We start from the raw sequence: 27102 nt of genomic DNA, 5'->3' as shown, positions 1-27102 counted from the left end.
CTACTGAGTGTCCCTTCATCAATTTCATCATATCATCACTCATCTTTGTGATTAGTTAAAAGTGGCAGAAAAGCAAAGTAAAATAAATCAAATAAATATACTTTATTCATTATTTAAGTTTGGTAAAGTTACGTCAGTCAATATTGCGTTTTGTAGCATCACATAGCACGAGTGGTATGAGCGCGAAGAACCGGGTAGGAATTCTACCGCTGTCGTCTGCTTCAGAAGGGTCACGTGAACCAATCACGTAGCCCTCTGCTCCGTACGCTGGCGTACGAGAGAGCATTTGCGCGCGTGCTGTCAGAGATCCAAGCTTTCCCTCCAGACGCCGAACCTGCCCGGCAAGCTTTCCCTCCAGATAGACAGCAAGGAATATAGAGTCCTTTACGCCGAACCTACCTGGCGTCCGGCCAGGAAAGGCATTGGAAAAAATGCTAGAACGAGTGCTGTTAGTGGTGCGTTGCAAACGGATCGCGAAAATTAGCTATTTTAATGCCATGAAGGTCAAACATATATGAAATTAGTCAAGTTTTAGTTTATATTTACGCATTTTTGAAATTTTAAATCGGGGAACGCCGGGTGTACTGGCATACTATAATGCTACGCCACTGATAAATACAGTGCCTTCATTCGGTTATTGTGCTGTTTGAACGTGGCAGGCTTATAGGTTGGAAGCATGCCATTTGCTGGCAAAATCTAATATGTGTATCCCCTTGGCTCAAACGTGTCTGCTAGCTCTCCAAGCCAAACACACTGCGGAACATTGCAATAAAGCCAACTCTTATCATCAACATGTTATCGAGAACAGATCCATGCTGTTGGAACATGACACTTCTCTGTCTGCTGTGAATGTCAGTATGTATTTGCTTTCATATGGGCAGATGTGTCATGCTGAAGGAGGATTTATATATTAGTTTGTGTGTAGTTTGCTAAGGTGATCATTGCAAAACTGATACGTGTTGATAAGTGTTATTAGTGTTGTTATAATGCTGAAACAGAAGTACCATATTTCACCGTATAATCGTCCCCACTGCATAATCGTTGAACCCTGTTTTTTCACTTCAAAAATTATTTTTAACCTTTCATTGTGTAATCATTCCATCAGCATGTCATATAACAAAGCCAACGATAGCAGCGCAGAATCCACATACAGTCTTGGCCACAGCTGGGTTGTAACGACCCTATTGAAGAAGCAGTGAAGCAAGCCATTCATGTCTGACCACCAAGCGCCTTGTGACTAGACAACCCAAACAGCATTGCAATTCTGCGGCTTGTATACCAGTCACGGGTATACATCTCTGTAAATTGAGTAGTGATGCCAAAGAGAAATACGAGATGAATATTGTCGATCGTAATGTCTCGTGTTCTCGACATGCAATAATACTCGGTCCACGTTACGTTCCATTATTTAATGTTGTTTGGGAACGAACCTGACGGACTGGGTTTATATTTTCACTCCTTGCATTACAGTAAATTCCATATTTTACAATTATATTAATGCTTTGAACGAAAATAATACCCAGAAAAACATCGAAAACACGTGCACACCACTCTTCTCACACACATGCACGTGAAAACAAACACACAAAGCTAAGTTTTAACTTCCAAGTGAATGTCCAAGTAACAGTAAATGGAGAAGCACGATGTGCGAAACATGGGATTTTTCACAGAAAGAATGCGTCTATTTTTGACACACGTGGTTTCTATTAATAGACAATGAAACAATTATGAGATAAATTAAGATGCATTTCGTCTTCAGGTGTTGAGGAAGGAAACAGACTGACTGGAAAAAAGAAAACATGGTGTTATTGATAGAGTGTTGGTTAGCGTTCAGAGCTTTCATCAGTGAGGTCTAGGTTCGATCCCCACCAAGGACAATTTTTATATTCTTTTCTATTAGTGAAGAAGTATGTAATATTGTTTTCTAGGCATTTTGACGAAAGGATACACGTCAAATTTGTTCGTTTAATCTGTATTTTCATTCTTCTAACAGGTTCTCTATCACAAGGGGATATAGAGATTCTCTATCTAGGCGATGGATATTTTTTCAATGGTTCCGTAGCTACGATTCTCCAGTCCCTTCCACCCACTTGTCTTATTTATTTACTTTATTCATATCAACTCACGAAATACCATGAATCTAACGAAAACACACAGATATAGTTAGAACAAGAAACACACCTCGCGTTGAAGGTTCCAGACTCGAGTTCTGGCTTTTTGGCGAGGGTGATTATTCCTGTGTGTCTGTTTATCAACTTTGTCTAAAAAATATTCCTCATTATTGCCGTGATTAACCTAGGGAGAGACCAAAGCGACTGAAATAACGAAAGTACAGAAAATGCAAGACACATCTGCCTAAGCATGTTATACCTTGGGAATTAGCAATCTGAAAATTAACTTGCGTTTCAGTCGACTACTTGCGAAAGAGTTTCGTGTTGTCTCGTTTGGAGTGTTGGTTATCGTGTCGGACTAGCATGCGCGCAACCCGAGTTCGAGTCCTATACCTGCCGCAAAATTAGTTTGGTATTGACATTTGGGAAGCACGTGGAGAAAGCGGGTCTACTTTACTGCGGCAGGGTGGGTTGCTGGCATGCGAGCCAATCAAAATCGTCCCAGTGCTTCACCCAAGCTCTGGTTACCTAGCAACAGAAAACGTTTATCACGGTGTTGCCGCTTATCGGGCGATTCTTCCTGCGATCAGTTTTCATGTTGTTGGGACAGGACGTGTTGTTTGTTGCGTTGCTGTAATATTTTAACCGGTCCGTTTGTTTAGTGTTTACTGAATTTAGCGTATTCTTTGTTGTATATAGCGTGTTGTTTTAGTGTGTTATTTTTTTGTACATAATTTTCTGCTTGAGTATGTCGTGTGCTTGTGTGAAGAATGTCAAGCACAGGAGGCAATACTCGAGGAATTCCTCCCAATGACCAAACGCGGGAAAACGTTTGTTCTGTGCGCAAATATTTTGAGCAAGAGAGAAACAATGGGGGTCCAATCATTTCTGTAAATAAAGTTCTGGACAGGACTGCTGCTGCTGTCGGCGTATCTAAGAACACTATTGTTACCGTAGGGAAAGAAGAATATAATGTGGTAGAAATAAATCAATGCGAGGCTTCAAAACTGGAAACCCCAGGAAAGAAGAGGAATGTCAGTAAACGCGTAACAAATTTAGATACCTTTCAACAAGATGCTATTCGTCACCATATTTACTCTTATTATAGGAGGAAAGTTCATCCCACTGCAGGGAAACTGCGCGTTTCGTTGAAAGATTCGGGACTTTTTCAAGGTTGGAAAACATCTTTAAGGACAGTCATAAAATCTCTGGGATTCTCATACAAAAACAAATAATGGACGCAAAATAAAGTAAAGTATGGAGGCATATGGGGATGTGGAGGTAGGGCTCCACACTTTCTCGACCTCGACCATATTATGGAGGTGATGTGGTTCACCAACCGCCTTTACACCAGGTTTGCCCCAGGTACTCATTTGGGCTGAGTAGACTCCGGATTGATTGATTCATTTGTTGTTTTAAGTCCACTTTATGCACGGGAAGGCTAATCGGGACTAGACCTACAGTTTAAAGTGAGATCCGAATCACTGTGCCATGTGCCTCCACTGGGTATCGAACCCCTTGATTCCAAGACGACGACGTTACCACTACGCCATCGGGGAGGCCTGCTAAGAATATTTGAAACGCGGGTCTCCCGCGTAAAAGTCAGACGCCTCACCAACTGGACTTTGTGCAATTCAGTTGCGGTATAATTGAAAGATGGGCAGACTTTAACGGCGACTTCGGAAAGAAATGGTTATTGCAAGTGTATATATTCAATATTTTCAGAATGGATTGAAAAGGTCATAAACAATGCTCGTTTCGTTAATTCGTTCATGTTGTAAGGGAGATGGAAATGAAGAGAGAAAACAATAACACATTCATCATTGTTGTCATCATTGTTATTCCGTTTTCCTCGAAAAACAATAACACATTTCATCATTGTTGTTCCTTTTCATAACACGTTTTCCTCGACACAGCGTCAGAAGGCTGCACTGCGTACCGTACCGCATGATATGGCAACACCGTGACGCGTGTTCCTTCAGCTCTCAATACCAAACTAATTTTGCGGCAGGTATAGGAAGGATTTTTTTCATCCAACCTTATTTATAAAACTGAGGATTCTGCAAAACCTTTTCAATTACATGCCACTTCGTATGTTAGTAATCTGAAAGCAGCAAAGATGAAAATTTGATGTTCCGAAGCGACGATGTATTTGTGTGTATGTTGAAAAAGCGCAGTTATTTATTAGCGAAAAACATGCAGCCACGTGATCATTGAGAACGCTTCCTAGTTCTCAGTGCTAATGTGACAGTAGCTAATTACATTCTGTCATTACACACCAACTTTCCATGTTTCAAAATCGTGAGTGCTGTCTAAGGCAATACTTTGATACTTGCGTTTGCATGTTCGAATCTAAAGTAATACGAAACTTTTTTCCCCCAACAAATGACATTGAAACCATTAATAACTGTTTGCAATGTGATATTGATATAATATATGGAAAGAATAAAAATGGCGAATTTTGCTTAAAACAAGTTATAAATATTTTAAATTATGTGGATACCTGATGTGAAACGTACGATGCACGATCAGAGAGCCTGAATGTTACATTGAAAACTGCAGAGAACAATGACTGACTAATGAACAGTGAAAGGGTTTTCTATGCTCCAATGGGATTTTATTTATAATTATAAATAAACAAGTGAGATTGTTAAGTCATTGAAAAGCAATAATGATAGCAACACAGATCAAACTCCATATGAAGATGAGCCTATTATTACTTGTGGGATAAAACTACGAAGTAGAATGTACATCTCTTTCGTCAACAAGTAATAAATTATTGAATTTATTACTCATGTTATGCAAGTTAGTTAACATCAAGAGTAAATTCCAAATAAAATTATAAAAAATATTGTGTTTTTGTGATAAATTGTCTCTCAGGTAATTAGTAATATTGCGATACAAGAATATCATTTTGTTATTATGTGAGGGTGGATCAAATGAAAATGGAACAGTATAGACCGTGTTAAAAATGTAAACATAAACATTGGTGAGGTCTTGTCCGGTCCCCCGGAACTTCCGGTTTAGGCCAGTCCCCGTTGTTGCCAGTGCACATGCACCGGCATACGAAGTAAGAAATGAGCGCTTGTTTTCATCAGTTGTGCGACGATAGTCAAGAAAGGTATTTGTTAAAGTTCTACTATGAAGGAGTGGAAATCAAGAATCCGTCGGATGATCAACTGCAGAGCAGATTATTAAAATATGACGTGTCTTTGTGGCCGCCAGTTGTATAGCATAGCACGCACGACGAACTCAAAACGTGCGAAAGTTTAGAAATATTCAATTATTTTGTAAATGGAAAAGTGAGGGAAAGATAATTTTATAAAACTAGTGATATTATTATATTATAAAGTATGCTTAAGTAAATCTTTGCCAACAAATCTGCAAAAGTAATGAAAAGACACATAACAAATGCTACTAAATATATGTGCTTTCAACGTCGCCTTTCCGCCTGCGGTATTTAGGGAAAACCTATGATATGGCATGCCACTTTCACTTGCCCGAATTTACTTCAAACAAGGGAGTTTTTAGACTGAAGCGACAAGGGATATCGGGATTTCGCACAGAAGCATTCGATCTAAAGCAAACCATTCACCAGTTTCGCTCGCGCAAATAACAGGCCGGGGCAACACAATGTAGGGTATTGATAAAACGGCCCATTCCGAGCGACAAGCGACACCTGTCTCTTTAATTCGGAAGGTGTTGTTTATTTTTGAATGTTGGTTTGCAAGAGACACGTATCGCTGCAGTCTGAAAGCTTCCTTTCGAACCAATTCACCACGAGAAAATGCACCTGTCGCTTGGACTGGACTGTTGTTTTCTCAGTACCATGCATCGTGTCGCCTCGGTCTGTTGTACTCGTATGCAAGGTGAATTGTTTCCTTTAGAGTAAAGGGGCTGTTGCTTATTGCTTCGGTGTGTAATCTCCGTGCCACTTAAAAGTGAATCCTCAGTGCTCAATAACATTTTTCGAACAGAAGCGACACGACAAGCTGCACGTGTCGCTCAGATTTCCAATGGATTGTATTGTGCCGCCTGAGACTTGATTTCCCATGAGCGGTAAATGCTTATTTATAGACTAAATGGGCCTGTGTCGCTTGTCATTTCGGTACGAACTACTGCTGTCGCTTCGGTTTGAAACCTCACTACGAGGCGTGCTTTTCACCACAACACAATACTTAGATAAACGATCAACATGTTTGTAACAAAATGCAAGTCGTAGAAATCCTTTCCGGGTACCAATACTTTCTTCGTTCTGCTTGTATCCACAGGTTTCGTCTCTACGTCCTTCGGGAACCTACGAAGTGATACTTGACTCAATAAATTTGTTCCCGATTGAACTGTACAACCATATGCTACATTTCTTGTAAAATTCATATTAACGTCCATAGCACTGTAAGCGTAACCGGATGTTCGAGGGGGACCAGACGAGTGCGCATGCTCATCAGTAGCTCCGCCTTTAACACCGTCTATATATGAAAGTATATACATCCGCTGTTCCGTTTTCATTTGATCCACCCTAATATAATAAATAAGATAAATTTAAAAATTTAAGTGAGATAAGTTAGGCAATAGTAAAAAGGTAAAAAAAAGTATTCCCCTGTGCATAGCACCACGCCATGAAGGCGTATAGGGGGTGTGGGGGTAACGCCCCACACTTTCTTGATCCGGTCGTGACTGGGGGTGATGTGATCAGCATCACGCCCCTGACCGCCTTTACCCCCCAGGGTTTCCCCCAGGTACCCATGTTATTCGACGCTGGGTAGGCGCCGGGGCCGCTTCCACCGTTAGAAAAGTTCCCGGATTTGAACCGGCCGGGGATCGAACCCGGGACCTTGAGCATGGTAGTCAGACGCGTTACCGACTGAGCCACCGCGGCCACTAGGCAATAGTATATTTATAAACTATTTTAATGTGATAAATGTAAAGTGATGTTCGAAAACATGACAAGAAACAATGAAATTCATATGTGAGCGCCACGCTCACCTAACACCAACTGCGTTACTCTGAAACACATATAGCAATGAAGGGTTAAGGAAAGCAATTACTTTAAGTTTTGGACAAATACTTCCAAAATAAGATTTCGTTATGATAACTAACTAACTAACTCTCTAGCCTTCTTAAACCCGAAGGTTCATGGCTGCAGCAACACAGGCCTTCCATCTGTCCCTATCTTGAGCAAGATATGTATACTCTTTTCCATCCCTACCGATTTTCTTTAGGTCCATCTCAACGTTGTCCCTCCATTTTCGTCTTGGCCTTCCTACAGGTCTCTTACCATCAGGTTTCCCAACAAGAATCCTGTAAACTCCTCTTTCCTCTCCCATTCATGCCACATGGCCTGCCCACCTAAGTCTTCTTGATTTAATCATTCTAATAATATCTGGACATGAATACAAATTATGTAGTTCTAAATTATGTAACCTTCTCCACTCACCTGTCTCCTCATCCCTTTTAGATCCAAATATTTTCCTAAGGATCTTATTTTCACATACTCTCAATTTATGTTCCTCTTTCAATGTAAGGGACCAAGTTTCACACCCATATAATACTACAGAGAAAATTACTGTTTTGTATATTTTAACTTTTAGTTTCTTAGATATTAAACGAGAAGACAAAAGTTTATGAAGAGAGAAGTAACATGCATTTCCTGAATTAAGCCTACTTTTTATATCCTTTTCCATATAAGCTAATATATTTGGCTTGAAGGAGATTTCTTCCTGTATGCTGGCAACCCAACATAACATTTGATCGCATCTATGACGTTGGTTCCTGTCGTGAAACGGCTGAAGGAAGGGACACACACGTACGAAAAATGATACTACCAACCATATTATGTGTTGACAAACATTACGAGGAACAAGTGAAAAACTATGGAATGACAAAACAACTTATCCAGAAGCTGAAACTGTTGAGGAGGGGAAAGAAACGAAGCCTTGCCTCAGATGCGTCCACAAGCGGAACCAGGAATTGTTGTCTGGAGGTTGGGCAAGGGCGCGAGGGGTCAGGAGAGGCACTTGTCCTCCTGATATATCTGGAAAGACTTCATATAATTCAAGTTTTGAAATTGTAGCGTGAAAACATGGACGAGGAGTGCCGTGAAAGACAGCAGATTAAGTGCCTGTGCAAATTATTCTCGTCCTATGGATGCTTTATGAGAATTCTGTCAACTGGGGGAAAGCATCACCCCACTTTTCCCCCACTTTAAGCACAGCTGCCCCCCTGAGAAAAACTCCTGCAGGGACCTTGAGGTTGGGGAGAGGGCCTCCGGCGACCAAGAACTTTTTTTTGGTTAGCACTTTTTTTCTTGGGACCTAAAATTTGTGTCGGATTTCGTCTCGTGGCCAGCAAATTAAAATTGAATCTGTATTCAGATTTTTGTTTTTGTTCTGAAATATGTATATTTTATCCACTGTAAACTTACTTTTCTTGTGGATGGAAAGGGACGCTCCATTTTATTCACGCTTGAACGTATCGAAACGCGGGCAAGGTGAAAAAATCTCAAGATCCTTGGAGTTTCTTGCCTATCACATAGGCAAGTAGATTCAAAATTCTAATTAACTTTCGTGCACTTCTTCTAGCGTCGAATAAGCACTGTAAACCCAACCCCATCTTGTTCCAGCATGTATCCTAACATTGAGGGCCAAACTTCAATATGTTATACGTGAACATTTGGCGTTCCTGATTCCACTTATCACAAGCAACCATTCGCACATGCATAATTCGTTGGGTGAAAATTGCGTCCTGTCACTGGCCATTGTAAATGGCGAAAGGTTCCAAGGTTAATGCCCAGCTGGCCGTCGGGAGGCGTCGAAATGTTGTGCTAATGGCGATATCAGTTGCGCGTAATGGGCTTTCAACTCAGCAACCCAAGTTACTACCACAACAGCGCCATTAATCGAAGGCTGCAGAAATAGGCTTGGAAGCTGAAGCTTTGGAAGATACGGTTTACGGTAATCGGGTTTGTATAACCGTTTTGTAATCTGCCTATGGCACGTGATAAGATTACGTCCTCTGATTGGTTTGTGGTTTACGTAACTGTGCTAATTCAGACTTGTTAGTTTGATAGAGCTTTGCCCCTTAATTATGGCTGTATATGTGTGTGTGCACGTATTGGAGTCACGCGAGTTTCCAACCGCCATGGGCGGAGTGAGGGATTAAAATTAACAACGATTGATTAGAATTAACGTTATGGATGCGTCTACGCTTAACAAAACTAACAGTAAATGGTCAGGTAACATGAGGGTAAATAGAGATCGTCTCATCACCTGTGGCGTCTAAAATAAGCAATTTACACTGCCTAAAACTAACAATAAACCTTCTGTGAAATTAGAATAGCTAAAAGAGCAGTGTGCGAACTAAGCTTTTTTCTGAGGGGAGGGGGGGGATGCTCACTCAGTGGCTTATTTGTGACTTCATTTCGGAATTAGGTTTTATTGGATAAGCAAATTTGTATATGTTACCAGTCAGCAAACTAAACTATTGCGTTTGCTGTTCTAAATACTCTAGAACATTGGTTCTAACTTAGGCCATTAGATCTTATGATAATATTTACACGTTATTTAGAAACAGTATACAGTAAAACCTCGTTAATCGGGACCCTAGAAGTCAACAATCGCATTCGTCATTTTTCTCCGTAACGGACTCCCCTTGCTTTAAGCCGACACACCAATTTTTGAAGTAGAACAACATTCATCAACAAATTTGTCAAAAAACACAGCCCCTATACTCTACTGTATAGTGTATTTAGGCCTATGCCCTTTAAACATAGGCGCCGACTCCATGGTGCTGGGGGGTGGCTCGAGCTCTCCCCCCAATGTTATCGATGGGGGAAGAGCCCCCCAAATAATTTCCCTTAAGATAATCTAATGTATTATTTTGCTTCTCTTGTAAAGTTTACTCTGAATTGTGCCACATGAACTTAACTTTAAATACACATTTGAAATGTAGTCCATCAACTTTGGGGGCTGAGACCGCTAAACCATCAACTTTGGGGGACTATGACCAAAGACAGCAAAACACATGACGTATTACTATATACTAAGTACCGTGCGTCCATTTCGATCTTCAGCCGAGAGATCGGGAGAAGCGTGGCTGGCGGCGCTGACGGAGATGCCGACATTTGCGGCCTGTAATGCCCGCTTATTTTTATGGACATATGCAGACATTTATATAAATATTGCAAAACGAGCACTAACCTGTGTTATAAGAGTTGTTCAAACTGATATCCACAAAGTGCCAAGTGTATAGACTTTCGGGGAGAATACGTTGAATAGCCTGAAACTTTCGTGCCTGTAGCTAAAGTCCTTCTGGGTCGGGCCGAGAACTTTTCAGCCCCCCTCGTAACGTGAACCTTGCGGCTGGCATTCCAATCGTCTCACTGACACAACACACATACACACTGCAATAACACAAACAGGTAACGGCAAGTAACCAAGAATAACACTCTTGCGCACAGTTCGAAATTAACAAGCTCTTGGTTTACATCTGCTCACCACTATATTCACAGGTCTGTCTTCATCTAGTCGCGAAGGAACAAAAAACTCGAGCTCGGAGATTTCGGATTGCAAGGAAGCTCACGACAACCATTGACATTTAACGGTTTCGTCTGCAGCGTAATCTTGATACAGTGTTGCACATTCGAAACCTCCAAACGATCCCCATCGGCACAAAACTCAAGGATATAAACTTAAGGAGGACGTTACTGGTCAAAACTATGATTAAAATGTTTTATTATCTGTGGCTCTTAACATCGTTTCTAAAGCGTATTTTTTGTGTATATAAGGGCAGAACTTGGATGAATTACAGATGATAAATTATAACACAGGTTAGTGCTCCTTTTGCAATATTTATATAAATGTCTGCATATGTCCATAAAAATAAGCGGGCATTACAGGCCGCAAATGTCGGCATCTCCACCAGCGCCGCCCGCCACACTTCTCTCGATCTCTCGGCTGAAGATCGAAATGGACGCACTGTATATAATTATGAGTATTGTTAACATTTTTACTAAAAAGAGTTTCAGAAGAAGATGAGCATGAACTAGGAATGTTCGGGCTACAAATGGCTCTCACATGACATTCAGAACGAGATCATTGATATATTAGGGAGATCTGTTTTGCGCTCCGTGGTAGCAGATATTAAAAGTCGGGAATATTTTGCTATTATGGTTGACGAAACTTGCGACATATCCATCCGTGAACAATTGACATTTTGCGTTCGAACTGTAAATGAAAATTTTGATTTAATATTTGTGAGGAATTCATGGGCTTTTACGAGATTCCGAACACTGAGGCCAAAACTTAAAAAAAAGAGGGAGTGAGTCATGCATTAATTTGTTACAGTGATCAGAGGCCTCCCCCAATAATTTTGACAAGTCGGCGCCCCTGCCTTTAAATACACCATAATAAACGTGTTTTCTTGCTATAAACGGAGTTTCAATGCACTTTCTAGTGTTCTTTTAGATTATTTAAGTTAATCCGGACTTTCGTTAAACCGGTCAACTTAGCACCGCATTAGTCCGGATTAACGAGGTTTTACTGTATTTACATTCTAAGAAAACCAAAAAATCATACACAAACAGAGCTATCGAACTACTAAAACCGAGAACTTGGTCAAATTTCTATTTCCAAGTCCAAACTTAATGTCATTTAACCTACCTACAAGTTTCTTGTGAGAGCACTCTAAAAGTTGTAAAATATCAGCTCTTAAGTGGAAAACAGCTTGCTGTTGTCTCGGTTTGGCAAAGTTGGTCAGTTTCATTTAATTCACAAGGCTGCATACTCTTCGGCAGGTAAATATTCGAGGACTGGATCATATTGGACATGAATGATTTTTCAATTGTGTTTTTTAAGTAGTTGGGAAACGATATACTACGCTCTCAATCCCATTTTCTTTGAGGGGGATAAACACATCCCTGGCAGGGATAAAAATAATAATCTTTTGCCGGGGATAAAATTTTGTGGGGGAAAATTTCTTGGCATCCTGCCCGTTAAGTTGGTCATGCTCACGATAGAAAAATAGTTAATCATCCATTGTATATCTTTGTTGTTGACAGTGTCTTACAAGATTTCTCATCTCGCTTATTGCGACCCTCAGTCTATTTTAAAGTTTAATGTAGTCTGGTATATACGTGACTCCCCCTTCCCCCTCAACAATTTCCGGAAAACAATTGTTCATCACAAAGATGAAAAAACAGGTCAGTCACAGAAGAAGAGCTGAAGTGAAGTTTACGTTATATTTGGAAGATTTTGTCGCAATGTTGCGGTAGAAAGCGAAGTTTATTTTCCCACAATTGACTAATGTGTACAAATAACACCACTGATTCAAAATGTCAGTATACATTTTTCCGATTAAAAATTAAAATGTGATTATATTTCGAAAATATATTTTTCCTTTTTTTCCCCCTTTCAGTGCCTCTTTTTCATGTGTTAAATTCCTTTTGTGCCTGCTTATTTTAGCTGGCTTAAAATGCCCTTATTTCCTGGCTCTAATCATTGTCTTACGACTCTAGTGTAAATTGACTCGCTTTGAATCCATGTTGAGACATAGAAACTTTATCAGAGTTTTCTATTCCACTTCCACTTTTCGCTTTCGTGTAAGTCACTGGCGGCGCCGGGGGGTACTTGTGCACCCTTTCTATTCAGCCCCACAGTTAAACAGTTCCATGTACCTCGATTATTTGGCGTTAATGGCCCTTCAGGCTGTAGATTCACCCTCGATTACCCTCTGTGTAATGAAGCTACCGTTACAGGGGGCGACTGAGAAGTTCACAGCCTGACCGAGAAGAAAATGATCTAGAACCGTGAAACTTTCTATTCCCTGAAGATCAAGACACTTGGCACATCGTGTCTCACGTTTCTTTATGTCCGTTGAGTATCTTTTAAGGTTGGGAAATAGACGATGCAAAATCTGGCGAGTAGGGTGGATGGTCTATGCATTGAAACTCGAAATCCTTCAGAGTAGCCAGTGTCTTCTCAGCCATGTGTGGAGGAGCATTGTCCTGCGAAAACAGAATATATTTCCACATTCTTCTCCGCCATGGTTCCTTCAATGGCTTAGAACGAATGAAAAATTGTGGCATGATCCTGCAAATTGGCACATATCGCTGTGAAAAAACACTCTTTATAGTAGCAATGACAAAATTGTATGTGTATCCTGGGAAAAGTGTAGGACCGAGAACTTTTCAGTACCCCATCGTATTTAATAGCCTACCATTCAAAACAACTACTTCTCTTTCTATTTTTACATAAATTAGTTACGAAATTGCTCCGTTGCCTTTTGTCATAATACGATTACTGTCTCATTTTGCATTCTATATCTTGGTCTTTGTTGTAACAAAAATATTAGCATGAATTATGTCAGTCTTGCTATTTGACTCATTTTTATGTAGCCTATGTACAACAAAAAAGTTGTTGCTATGTTTTCGTCGAACGGGCGTAAAAACAAACATGTAAGTTTTGGTGTGACTCGGTTGCAAACCCAGCAGAATTTAGTTTAATGTAATGATAATATTTACTGCTGTATTAAATGGCTCTACGGTATATGCCTAATTATAATAATATTATTATCAGTCACAAAAGTAAATAAATAGATACATAATTTTTCGGCTAAATATACATCGTACGCCTTATGAGCCCCACATCATCAGATTCCCATCCTGGCTCCGCCTACTATGTCTAAATTAAAGGCAAATCGATCTACCCCGCCCATCTATCTCTCGTAGTAATTAATATTCATTGGGTTTGAATTATATGGAGGGAATATGTTAGATTAGTGAAATATGAACCGGAATTTGGCTATAACTTTTTATTACATGAAAATATTGCAAAAATACAAATTGACCGTTTTTCGGTATACATTCCACTAGTGTCAAGCACTTTTGCCACCGGATTGGCAATTTAAAGCTGTAAAAACGTTAAGCGGACAGATTTAAAATAAATCGGCGAACAATTCTTCTATAGACCATAAATTTTCACTCCTGTTTTATGGGTTTCAGCTTTTGCAGCGATCCATTTCAGGCCGCTCGGTGGCCAAGCGCGTTAAGTGGTCGACATTCTATCCCGCCACCGAAGTTCCGGGTTCGAATCTTGACCTGATCATGGGTGTTATTTGTGACTTGTCTCTTCATCACCTTCATCTGATTGTACATTCATCCCCATCGTCGCGATTAGCCACAAGTGACAGGAAAGCGACGCTAAGTGGCAAAAATATAAGTACAAGTTATTCAAGGAACCAGTGGTCGAATTACTGAACAGTGCGTGCGAACAAAAAGATCTATATGAAATTACTCGTTCATAATTTAATTACTGTATTTCTTATTTGCTTAGGTAGCGTACTGTTGCTTCTGGTTTAGACGTACATGGCAAAAATTAAGAAACAGGGAGATTTCAGAACGAAGCGACAAGCGACACATGTCACTTGCGAACGTGCCAATGAACAGCACCGTTTCACACCGTTGCGGTATGACAGACGGCGCAAATCTGCATTCGATTGGTGAAATCCTCAAGCGACACGTGTCGCTTGTCGCTTCAGTGTGAAATCTCCCTTAATGTTGGGTTTCATGAATTGAACTGTGTTTATTTCCTATTTCGTAGTCAATTGAAAGGATTTGTTGTACATTTTTGCACGTTATGAATAAACTGAAGACTGTTATACTGTATAAAGCATTTTATTCAATAATATACTCAATAATAAGAAGCAACATGAATGCATCAAGAAAGTGAAATACCAACAAATCCTTTTCAAGCGCACACCTTCGTGCTAATGATGTATAAATCAAGTCATTACTGAATAAATGTGCTTTTTTTTGCCTACTGTTGCGTTATATCCCTTTAATTGACCTTATTTTGTCTTTGCAGCTCACGAAGCAGTGTCCCGACGCAAGTGCTGTGCGATTCGATTGGATCTGGGCTTGCAATGACGCCGAGAAACTTTTGCCTTACGAATCATACGAAATCGCTTCCAGCTAAAGCGTGCACTGCTGCCGACCCTTCACACGAGTGTTGTATTTATTTGTACCAATGAATGACTTTGGAAATATGATGGTTTTTTTTCTTTCTTTTCAAAACCTCCATCTACGCTGACCTTGGCGTCCTTGACGATTGTCCATTCATTCCTGTCCCGTTATTGCTTCTCCACAAGTTGGATTGATTTAAATAAGGTGATTAAAAAAAATCAAAAAAAAAATCATTGATTTAAATTACTTTAAATAAATAATTTATAGGATAATGTACATAAGGATTTTGGGCACTATTATAGTATGGGGGAGACACCTATAAATCATATATTTCGCACATTTTTACATTGCTAACGTACTATTTTGAAATGCGGAACATTTCCTAAGGTGAAACAATGCATTTCTAACTAAGATAATGTCTATTTCTTACATTTACGAGTACTTACTGTTACTTGTTATTTCGATTCTGTAACACATTATGGCGGGCGATAGCGTACTGGTCCAAGGCGCGTTGCGCGAGTGTTTTTGTCGATTTATGCAGTGTTGCAACCTCGATCACCGGAAAATACCTACTTTCGTGCCCGGATTTGAAATTATGCTAATACCTCGCAAACCATTGACGTTAGCCTCACAAACCATTGACGTTAGCCCCACAAACCATTGACGTTAGCCCCAAAAACCATTTTCCGTAAGGTTAGGTTAGGTTAAGTTAGGTTAGGCAAGCATAGTTAAAAGAAATAAAAATACTCGACACGTCATGTTCTAGTGAAAACACGGCGAGTTTGAAACACTGACTACGGGGTTACGTCATCTAACACACGGAACATTGTGCTGTCGGGCAGAAAGCAAATGGCGGCAGCAGAAACAGCGTGTCGGACAGAGATTTTCGTAGAAAACAACATGTATTCGCATTAAAATGGATCAAAACTACATTCAGGAACTTCCACAACGCTACAGAAAAAGATTTCCGTAAGTACTTTCTCCTGTAAATTTGAAGAAATCCGCCACCCCTATACTATAATGTTACCGTATTTTGTATATATATATCACAATCACTTTTGGTGAAAGTACATTAATCTCGTAATCATTTAATAGTGTTTATTATGCTCTAAGAGAGGAAAGGAAACGAAATATATGCACTGATGGGGTGAAGCTCATACGAAAGGAAATATAAAATGTAAACTATAAACACACTTACATTTTTTTTTATTTAAAATTCAATAATTCTTATATGCAAAAATAGCAAACATTCTGTGTAGAATAATATACAAAATACTAATCATGTTAAACCGTAAATAGTGTCATTATCATTTAACTGTAAATAAACATGGCAGCTGATATTTTGCAAACTATAATTTAAAAAATTGCCAAAATTCAGCTCCAAAGACTATAAAATATATTTTAAGTTGCAATTATAGAGTACACCCAGAATGTTTCATTTTCACTGGAAGAAAAGTTACTGAAATTATGTATTGTAGTTTCATTAACACATTCAACAAACATTTCCACAGAAGCAGAAAAATGCATATTTACATATAATTTTTTTATTTGCTTTTACTAGAAAAAGCCTTTATATATATATATATATATATATATATATATATATGGTGCCAAAAACAGAACCATCAATTCTAAGTGTTTTTTTAAAAAAAATCAAGAAAATCTATTTAAATAAATAAAAATCCGATTTCAATAAAAAAATCAAGAATGATTTTTAAATAAAAATCATTATTCTTATCCATCGTGCTTCTCCATAATGCTCACTGCCTTCACATCCTTGTCTGCGCCACCCATGCCGGTTTTTCCGTGGTTTTCCCACGCTGATGTTTCCCTCTTCTGGATTGTTCTTCCCATATGGCCATTTATTCCTCCTTCCCGCATCCCCGAACTAAGGAAGCCATCCATATTTTCTCTACTTCTGCTACCAGTTCCAAATCTTTCTATATATTAAAGATTAAGTTGATGCTATGTGAAGTATGAGTTGAATGGTCCCACAGTGTACTTACACTCCGCTCACTTATTAGCAGTTCTGCATTTTTTTTTTGTGTATACACTATGTTTGTCCAAGGTGCAGTTCGGCGGCCATTATTCAATTGCAGGGTTGTTAAAGCTCCAGAAATTTTAAATAAATTCAATTCCTGTCCAGGAGAGAAAATCAGCAAGGGTAAATGGGTTCTGGACCGTAAAGAACCTTTCTATGTTTAAAGTATTTAAATTCGGTTCAGGAACCTTTTCCCCGGATCATTTTAAATCCGGTCCAAGTTCCGTATTGAAATGAAACAATACTCAACTTGGACCGAATTTAAATTGTAAGAGAAAAAAGGTTCCGCTTCTGTTGCAGAACCCAATAGAACCTATTAGAATTTACGGGTTGCTGGACCTTTTAACAATTCTTTTTAATTGTTTTGAAGTGGAATTTTCCATTGCTTCGTAATCTTTAATCCTTCTCAGTGAAAGTGAACACTTTCAGAGGGCTGCATATCGGTCAGAATCGCCTACTAGGCCCGCCTGGCTGGTCGGGCGGGCGAGTAAAACTATATACCTGAGTTTTGACCCGTCAAGCATCGAAAGCCCACGGGTAACTGGAAGGCCTTGCAAGACGAAGCTCGCTTATCTTCAGCGAACGCTCATTCCGGTTTTGCACCGTCTCCAGATACATGAGTCACGCAGTCACCATTGCCAACTTTTAGATTCTAAACTGTTCTAGGAGAACTTAAAATGTTCATCACTTTTATCAATTTGAAATTGCAGACATTTATTCCTTGCTAGAAAACATTTGTATCACTCACACCCAGTGGCGGCGATTGGGTTCCAAAACTAAGGGGCCAAGGTGCAAAAGTGGGGGGGGGGGGCAAGGACAGTTTAATTTCCCTTGATACATGAGGTTAGAGTGGTGCAAAAGTTTCAAAAAGTCGGGGGGGGGGGGGGGAGAGGCAACTGCACTCTCTCGGCCCCGCCTCTAATTGCCGCCACTGCTGACACCTGTAAAGGAGTACGAACCAAGTTTTGTAAAAAGTGCCATCGTAAATATTTTGGACTTTGTGTTACTGGTGGTTGTTCTACATTATACTTTTGCGGGGGGGTGTTCCCCTATAGCGCAGTGGTAGTGTCGTCGCCTTGTAATCAAGGGGTACCGGGTTCGATACCCGGTGGAGGCACATGGTGGTTCGGATCCCATTTTAAACTGTAGGTCCAGTCCCGATTAGCCTTATTGTGCATAAATTGACCAAATAAATGAATCAATCAATCAAACAGATTTTCTCTCTGGTGTAATTTTGCCAATGCTGATATCTACAAATTTCTTGTGTACATTATTCTGTAATTTTATTTAAAGTGATTTCAATAAGTGATTTTTTTTAAAAATAGAATTCCCAATTTAAATTTTGATTTAAATCAAACCACCTTGCTTAACAGAAAGCTGGCTTCTGGGCAGCGAATGATACTTTTACATTAGATCTTGTCCTTTCTCGTTCAAGAGTGAGATTACTGAGTCCGGTAAATTTGGGCTGAATCATGCCATTGGACACTACCTTCCAGAAGTTTTTCCTAAGTTTCAATTTTGAGAAAGTTCCTTTTTCGTGGTTGTTACTTGAAGAGTACGAAAAAAAACAGAAGGCGGTACAGGATACAGAGAACACTGGAAGCTAGTGTAGAGCTATCAGGAGAATAAACTTTGCCAAAGCACTTGATTTCAGATTTAAGCACATTCCTGAAACGTAAAACTTTATCAGGATATTCTGAAGATAAATCATCTGTAGGAAGGAAGGAAGAACTACAAATATTATCCATACCCTTCCTCAGTTTAAAACACCGGGAGCATTTAAATACCCCATACTTTGCTCCGTGGCAGTTTGAGGTGCTTTATCATTAACATATTAAAATCGTGTAGGCTATGCAAGGTCACGAGACAGAAGAAAAGCCAAGACAAAGCGCTTTCTATTCAAGAAAATAATAATTGGATAAAATTGTCCAAGCAATTTTTGCGTTAATGTTTCACATGAGAAATGAGAATTGTTTTGACTTTTTTGGGACCCCTTAGGCTTAGAGCTCCCGCCCGCCTCTGATTTGACGTATTCATTCAAATTATAATGTTAAACTAGAATATAAAGCCAGATAAAAAAAGTTTTAATTTTATTGCCCAAAAAAATTAGCCTTTTCTATCTTTCTCACTTCCATTTATTACGTTTTTCGTATCAACCTCATAGGACGTGAGGCCCCTATATGCGCGAGGCCCAGGGTGGTCGCCCACTTCGCTCACCCCTTGCTACGCCAATGGTTATACAACCTCAAGGCACCTGCGCCTAGCAGAAATTCAAATATTTCCATGCGTAGTGAAATATAATGGCCGTTGGCAACACTGACAGTAGTGCTCGCCGTCTACCTGCAAGAACTACATCGAGTCTCACGGGTCTTCTTAAGACCCGGGTAATAGAAAAACCTGGCAGGCATTGATGCCTGTGCACAACTGTGACGTGAAGCTCGCTTGCGCGATTTCGAACACCTGGGCTTGACGTGCGTGTTGCATATTATTGTAGGCGCGCCTCCTCGCAGACGGGTTTTTTCCGGGTCTTGTGCAGGTCTCTAAACACTTTTCTATTCAATTTTAGAAAGTGTTAGAACGAGAGCATCAAAATTGTGATGTATAAATTACACAGAACTGCTATACTATCCCGGGAATATCTCGAGCAGGCGAACCGAATGAAGCTTCTGTGTAAGTAATGACTCGAGAGGGATTGACAAATGAACGCGTGAGAGGGGAAGCGAGTGCACGAAGAGGAAAAGGCAGCTGCAGCTACCAGCTGTTAGCAGCAGCGCGTACTGCTTCGCTCAGTCACTCGCTTTCGCCCTTTCACTGCCGTTATGCGTGGCCTTGCGCCACACATTCCCGTATACTACGTCACAGGAGTTTGTGGAGCCAAGGCCGCGCATAAAGGTAGAGAAGGGGAGAAAGCGAGTGGGCTGGGAAAGCAGTGCGCGCTACTGCAAACGGTTGGTAACTGCAGCCGCGTTGCTCCCCTCATTAAGGAAGATTTCAGACCCACGCGACACGTGTTGCTCGGAAAGGAGCCAATCACACAATAGCGTCACGATTGGCGTTCGATGGGCGAAATCCTCAAGCAACACGTACTACCTGTCGCTTCGGTGTGAATTCTCCCTAAGTCCCTTTCCTTCCCACGCGTCTATTGGACGAGCCATCTCGAGTCACTACTAGCGCAGAGGACTTGTTTTCGTTCCCTTGCTCCACAAATTCCTTGGACAGAGTATAGATTCGTTAACTGTACTCTCAAGTGAGAATGAACTTAGGTGATCTGTTTCTAGTTTGGCTGTGAATACCACTTCCGCATAAGTTTTTACACCCACTCGGGGAATATGCCCATCGGGGTGAAATGCCCACCCCCCTCGTATCTCGCGCAACGTTAATGTTATGGCAACTCTCCGACTCTCGTTTGAAAGCGACCTCCGTGGTAAGACGACGCAGCAGGTTTGGAGCTTGTGAGAAAAATCTGAAGCCATCCAGGGCTAATTTCATGAGGTAAGAAGACAATTTTTGAGGTAATAATATATTGGCCTTTGCTGTATTAACAGTGTGCAATAATATCCCCAAGAGAGAAAGAAACTGAATTTATTTGCAGTGAAACTGCCGCATGTTGCTCAAAGTTGCCAACCCAGTGATTCAATTTTCTGCTTGTAGCTGTGGGGTGATATGCCCACAGAAATTAAGTGCAATATGCCCATGGGCATTATTATGAGAAGAATGGACCACAATGTGACTGGATCCAGTGTATTCGTTGTAGTATGTGGATGCATGAAATATGTACCAAATTCACGTCCATGTGTCCAAAGTGCAGTGCAATTTCTCACAAATGTAAACAGTAAAAGAGGCTATGGTAAATTCAAAAAAATGTTGTTAGAAACACTATGCTTGTCTGTACAAATGATGTTCTGTTTACGAAACAAACGTTAATGATCTTCCAGTTAATGCTGTGGAATATTTTCCTTTAAATATGTCATGTCAAGTATTACAACAATTGTTTCTTGTATTGGGCATTTTACCCCTAATGGGTGAGCAGTTTACCCTGAACACGGGGTGATTTGCCCAAATTGACGTTCATCTGTTTATTTTGCTATGGTTCTTTTGCTATAAGACTTACAGTAATAAAACTTATAGGCAACAATAACAAAACATGTAGCTTTCATTTGACATCCTTTTCATTGCGACACTCCTTCATTTCGCAAAGCTATAAACCGCCAAAAAAAAGTTGGGCGTGTTCCCCCGAGTGACTACTTCTCAACACTGTTAATTTATCTAGTCAGTGTCAAAGACAATCTGAAGGTTATACACCATGCAAGACGTAAACCAGGAACGTAGGCTTAGTGAGGCCAATTCCAATGTAAGCCACCGTCCGTCCTCTTAATTGAAAAGAAGTCCTTTGGAGAGAGAGGGTTGCGTTCGGAGATGTTAGGTCCCCAAGATCACTGCATGAATAGGGTTCATTTAATTGGATTAGCCATATTGAATACTTTGCGCTATCGAAGGGGTACCGGGAAACTTGCAGCCCGTGTGACGTCATAATGATGCATTGAAGTTGGTGGTAACTCCGACGGCGAGTTTCAATGGCGACCGGCCAGGACAATGTTTGCCCGACGTAGATTAAAATCGCCGTCCTTAGTCGAACTGCTTTAATTGATCTCTGCTCCAATTCGTCCCGCCTCAAGCTGCAGTGAAGCATGTTGTAGACTTGAGGAGGAAGTAACTCTTGTGGACATTTGTAATGTGGGTGTAACTTCGTGTTTGTAAGCGATGAGGCGTTACCGTTTGCACGAGGAAGCGCAGTGTTTGGAGAAGATTATCGATAACTGCGCATGCGCAAATTTGGCTTTCCTCAATTATTTTCTAATCCTTAAACGCACTTGAAGTAGTGATCTCCTAAATAAACACACAGAAGAACATCAGACGACACTGGGACCACACCAGTGATTTCTCGATTAGCCGAATGTGATAGAAGGGCGAAGCGAAGCGAATGAATTCAAGTCTACCAGTAATTTATCCACACGCCTTTTGGTGCTCTCCAAATTTATAGTCATTTATCACTAAATTTACTCTTGCAACCCCTTAACCTCACACCCTCAGATGGAAAATTATAGATAAACCCCTGTTCTGTAGTTTTCACAGCGGAATACGACGCCAGGAGACCCGAGTTCGAATCCTGGGATGGGCTTGGGAGTTCTTTGTGATTGTCGCTTCATAAATATCATCGTTTCATCACTCATCCCTTACGTCGTCGACTTCTAATCAAGGAGTTTGGGTTTCGGTACCCAGTCGAGGCGCACAGTGATTCGGATTCCACTTTAAACTGTAGGTCTAATCCTGATTAACCTATCTGTGTATGTAGTGAACTTAGAACAAAAATTTAAACAATTCGTCACTCGTCCCACTCTTCGGGATTAGCCAAAAGTGGCAGAAAAGAGAAGTAAAATAAATCAATTGGGAATGGGATACAAACTACTGTGTGCCTCCATCTGGTATCGAACCGGGACCTCTTGATTAGGCGATAGCATCTTTACTACGCCATCGGGGAGGCCCCTGTCCAGTCGTAAAGTTGCCGCCTTATAATCAAGAAGTCCCGAGTTTTAATCCCAATAGGGGCTCATTTCACTTTAAATTGTAGGTTCATAATGATCTCATATCTGCTGAGATATTTGTATTTTAAAAAGTATAATTGTTCAGCAGTATTAAATAGAATTTCTTATAATTTTTTACTTGTAGATTTTCAGGTGCCACCTTTGAAATCTAGAAGATTAATAGCTCAATATTTTATACTTTATAAGATTATGAATTACTTAATAGATTCGCCTGAAGTGTTGCAATATTTTAAACAATGTTAAGCCAATAAAGTTTAGATGTTTGCTTCCTTTTTTTATTGATAAATCGAGAAACAATATACATAAATCTTCAGTTGTTTTCAGACTATGCACAAATTATAACAACCTTGTTCAAAAGGGAATTAAAATAGACTTCGGGCTTCCTTTTATAACATATAGCCCATAATAAAAAGACATATATTGTCATTGCCTAATCATTTAAATTCACAGTAAATTTGATTGAAGCTGTGTTTGTATTATAATATTTTTGTCGATACTATGTATTTAAAGTCATGCCTTATTTACTCTCATATGGATTTGATATTTGTACAAATTGTGTAATTAATCTTAGTGTTCATCGGGTATTGTGCGATGTATAATATGTTTGTATCTTAAAGTATTTAGCAGTACTCTGTTGTGATTGTATATTGTGTTTGTGTTTTGTTCTGTTACTTTGTGTAACATACCTACTGCCATTTTTATCTTTTTTAATCTTTTGCTTTGTATTTTGTAATTTTGTAGTTTTGTATTTTTGTAATTTTTAAAATGTATATTTAATCTTTATTATAAATGTTTTTAATATTGTAATTGGAACTATTGGTTCTGTTAAGGATATTTTGCTAAATAAATAAATAAATAAATATTGCTATACACGCACAAATAAGAAGAGACACGAGTAGAAAGGAATGAATCACCTTTACTCAAACATGAAAAATATTTATATGCTATTAATAACAAAATATTTTGTACAGGTGGGTTTGATGTGACGTCAGGATGCACACAGCCGACATATTTGAGGACAATTTTATTTGTGTTTGCAAGAAAATACCCACCACGTAGCGTTCGTTACATATGCACCAACTACACGTTTGTTTTAAGTCACGAATGTTTGTGTTTGTATCTCCTGCCCGCTTGAATTCCGTATGCTTACAAGAACTGGCCTCAATCATAGCTGCTCGAAGCCACAATGCAACAGTTTGTGACGTAGGTGATACACACCCATTCATATGAAGGAGAAATAGCAATATTTACTAAGTGCAGCTGCTTATTTTTGGTGAATAATAGTTGGTGATTTGTTTTTAAGTTCAGCAACAGGTGCATTGCCGCAACTGTCTAGCTAGATTCCTTCAAAATTGTTTTGCGTACAATTGTAAAGAAAATGTCAGTTTGCACTGGAGTTTAATCTTCTTACGCTGCTAATACCTATTTGCTTATCTTTCGACTTTGCTTGTTTTCGATGTGGATCATCTACTTCCATAAATTCGTCTGTGGGTCCGTTTACATAGTTTATTGTTTTCGTTCTTCAATTTTCTTGTTTGTTCTTCTTGGATTGAAGTTTCGCCGAACATTCTTGTTTTCTTTGCACTCGGAAATGCAAGGAAAAGCATACGAATTGTGAGTACATCATAAACAGATTTATTTACTATTTCTCCAGTCACGAGCATTGTGTTCAGATGAGACGAGACGGGAAAACGGACGGTTTTGGCCCCTCTGGCAGGTTCCACTCAGAAAGGATACCGCTAGAGGCGCTGGTGTCGGTACAGGTGCATGGCATTCGTCTGCTTATAATGGAAGTAAATGGAGTTTTCGCTGCAACGTCTGATTCTTTTACATGAAGCATTTCTATGAATGTGACAATTGCTATGGTGGTCGCGAAGATATTAACGAACATTCTAGACAGTCGACCACGTCCTGTTATCGTCATACTTTCGTTAATAATACGGGATAAAAATTCGCGTGGAATGCTCTTGGCAACTAAATTTTTGTGTATGAATTAGGTTCATTATCATCATCATCATCATCATCATCATTTCTTTTAAAGATATACACACTGAAGCATTTGTATTTTTGATATTTACTGTCTCTTTTCTTCTACTTTAAACTAATCGCGGCGATGATGATAATGATGATTGCATGAAACGACAAGGGGAACCCCACAAAACTTTCTTAGTGCCATCGACATGAGTGTAAGGAAACTTTCGAACCAATGGGACAAGCGACACGGGATGTTCACACTGTCGCACTAGTGACGCACACTTCCAGACTGTAAAATAGCATTCATTGCACATGAGGGTCCAAACAGCAAACGATACGTTCATATGGCGTATTCGCGTGCTACTTGTTACTTCGGTCGGAAAGCTCCTTAAAAGAAGGGTGCTCAGACCGAAGCGACGCGCTACAGGGAAGTTCCCAAGTGACAACCGACATGGTGCCTTCAGTCTATTAGCAAGCGTTCGCTGCTAATTGTGCGAACAACAGATAGGCGACACGTTAAACCACACATTACAACAACATATCTAGGCAACAGGATAAGCCACACGTGTCGCTTTGTCGCTTGTGCGTCGCTCAAACTGGGCCATTTCCTCAATAGCTTGCAACATGTTGCCGTGGTTTGTTGTTCGCGCATGCGCGATGCAATGACTGTCTTGCTTTAGGGAGATTGCGCACCAAAGCGACAAGCGGCACGCGACACTTATCGCTTGAGGATTTCACCAACCGAACGCGGGCATGTGCTTCCCGTCATGCCGCTACGATGTGAAATGTTGCTCTTGATTGGCTCGTTTCCAACCAACATGTGTCGCGTGTTGCTTCGGCATGAAAGTTGCCTTGGACCGAAGGACCCGTGTCGCTTTGGTGTGAAATCCTCGTATCGTTTGTCTCGTGTCGCTTTGGTGTAAAATCTCCTTGAGGAAACGGTGCAGTCAGAGCTTGTGTTCCTAGGGTTCGAAAGGCTGCACCTGTGGTTTGTAGCCTCGGTATGAAATATCTCTCAGGATACTATTTATATTCTAATAACATAAAAAAATAAAACTCTAGTACACAATCCAACACCCGACATCCGGAATCACTTTGCGATGTTTCTTCTTGTGTTACGCATGCTATGTATTTATTAATTTTATTTTACTTTTCTTTCCAAATTAATGCCGTTTCATGACTGCAAATCACTCCACAAATATAACTGTTTCCATCAATTCACGTACCGCATTTCAAGACAAACAAATATACACACTATATTCCAAAAACTAACTAAGCCACATTACTTTCATAAGAAAATCAGCACTCGTACTGATCGCACTGCCATCTATGATTTCATCCGTCTGGGGAACTAGTTTCTTGGGCCGTTTTCCACACTCCGTTATTCAAGACGCTGCACTCCCGTTTTTTTTTTTTTGTACGTTGTCATGGCTTTTCTGCCACAGCATCAATTTTATTTTTAGCTGGAATCTCATTAGGCTACAAATACATGATAGGTACAAACACGATTCCCCCTTCTCCCCGTATAAAAAGCGGAGTTGTGAAGGCTAGGGAACCGGGTTGTTTACAATGAATATCACAGCCCCACCGAACCAACCCGCAACTGTCGCATGGCCAATTCGATGGGTCTGTGCATGGCAAGGATACATAAAGAACATTAAAGCAAGACAAAACGGGACAACACATGGTACCCTAAGGTACCAAAGTGTCGACGAGGTGGGTGATCACTCGTCGACGCGTCGAACGATCTGGAGCTGCCCGGATTTCTTGTAGTCCCTTAAGAAGCTGGATAAGGCCTGGAAGGACGTCGGGCTGCGCTAGCTGACTTAGTAGATCCAGCAGTGATGCGTGGTCTAATGTCGGAGGTGCTGTGTTGCTTGAAGGCAGTCGTGGTGCTGGGTGACGTGTGTCCCTCCTGCGTGATGGTGGCTGCTGATTGGCCGGTCTAGTAGGAACGCGTGGACGATAATCCCGAGCGGGTGTCGTAACAGGAACGTCTTGTCTAATGAGCCTCGGAGGGGCTGGGCGCTGGTGGTTAGAAGGGGTCTTGGCTTCTTTCTGGATCTTTTTGAAGAGAGAGCAACCCCGGTAGCTTGCATAGTGGTTGAGGCTGCAGTTAGCGCATCTTGGTTTGGTGTCCGTATCCTTTTCCGGACAGTCGGCAAAACGATGTGGTCCCGCACACTTCACGCAGCGGGGAGTCGCAAAGCAGTGCCGCTGCCCGTGCCCGACCCGCTGGCACGCGTGACACTGCAGAATAATATTCGATCTATATTCTTCTCCACGCGTACGTGGTATAGTCGAATTCTGGTAAGGTTGTAGATCCTACGAGAGTCTGGAATATTGGGTAAAGTGACCAATATAAGTGGAAGAGGCTGTCTTGTCGGAGCGGGTCCCTGTGACTCCGATGGGGCG

At 40.5% G+C, this 27102-nt stretch overlaps 1 protein-coding gene across 1 annotated transcript in view; it reads left to right on the top strand.

The window, feature by feature from the left end:
* LOC145980755 (DNA repair protein XRCC1-like) overlaps positions 1-15150 on the top strand; it is a 104002-nt gene extending 88852 nt beyond the window's left edge. Inside the window, exon 11 of the mRNA XM_083113815.1 lies at positions 14972-15150. Within this exon, the coding sequence (XP_082969941.1) occupies positions 14972-15082 (111 nt within the window). The 3' untranslated portion in view covers positions 15083-15150. The remainder of the gene's footprint in view (positions 1-14971) is intronic.
* The last annotated feature ends 11952 nt before the right edge of the window (positions 15151-27102 follow it).

The sequence above is a fragment of the Lepisma saccharinum genome, chromosome 28, assembly GCF_977018435.1.
Source record: "Lepisma saccharinum chromosome 28, izLepSacc3.1, whole genome shotgun sequence".
Taxonomy (NCBI): domain Eukaryota; kingdom Metazoa; phylum Arthropoda; class Insecta; order Zygentoma; family Lepismatidae; genus Lepisma; species Lepisma saccharinum.
The sequence above is the reverse complement of the archived record's forward strand: the minus strand, read 5'-3'. Positions and strand labels throughout refer to the sequence as shown.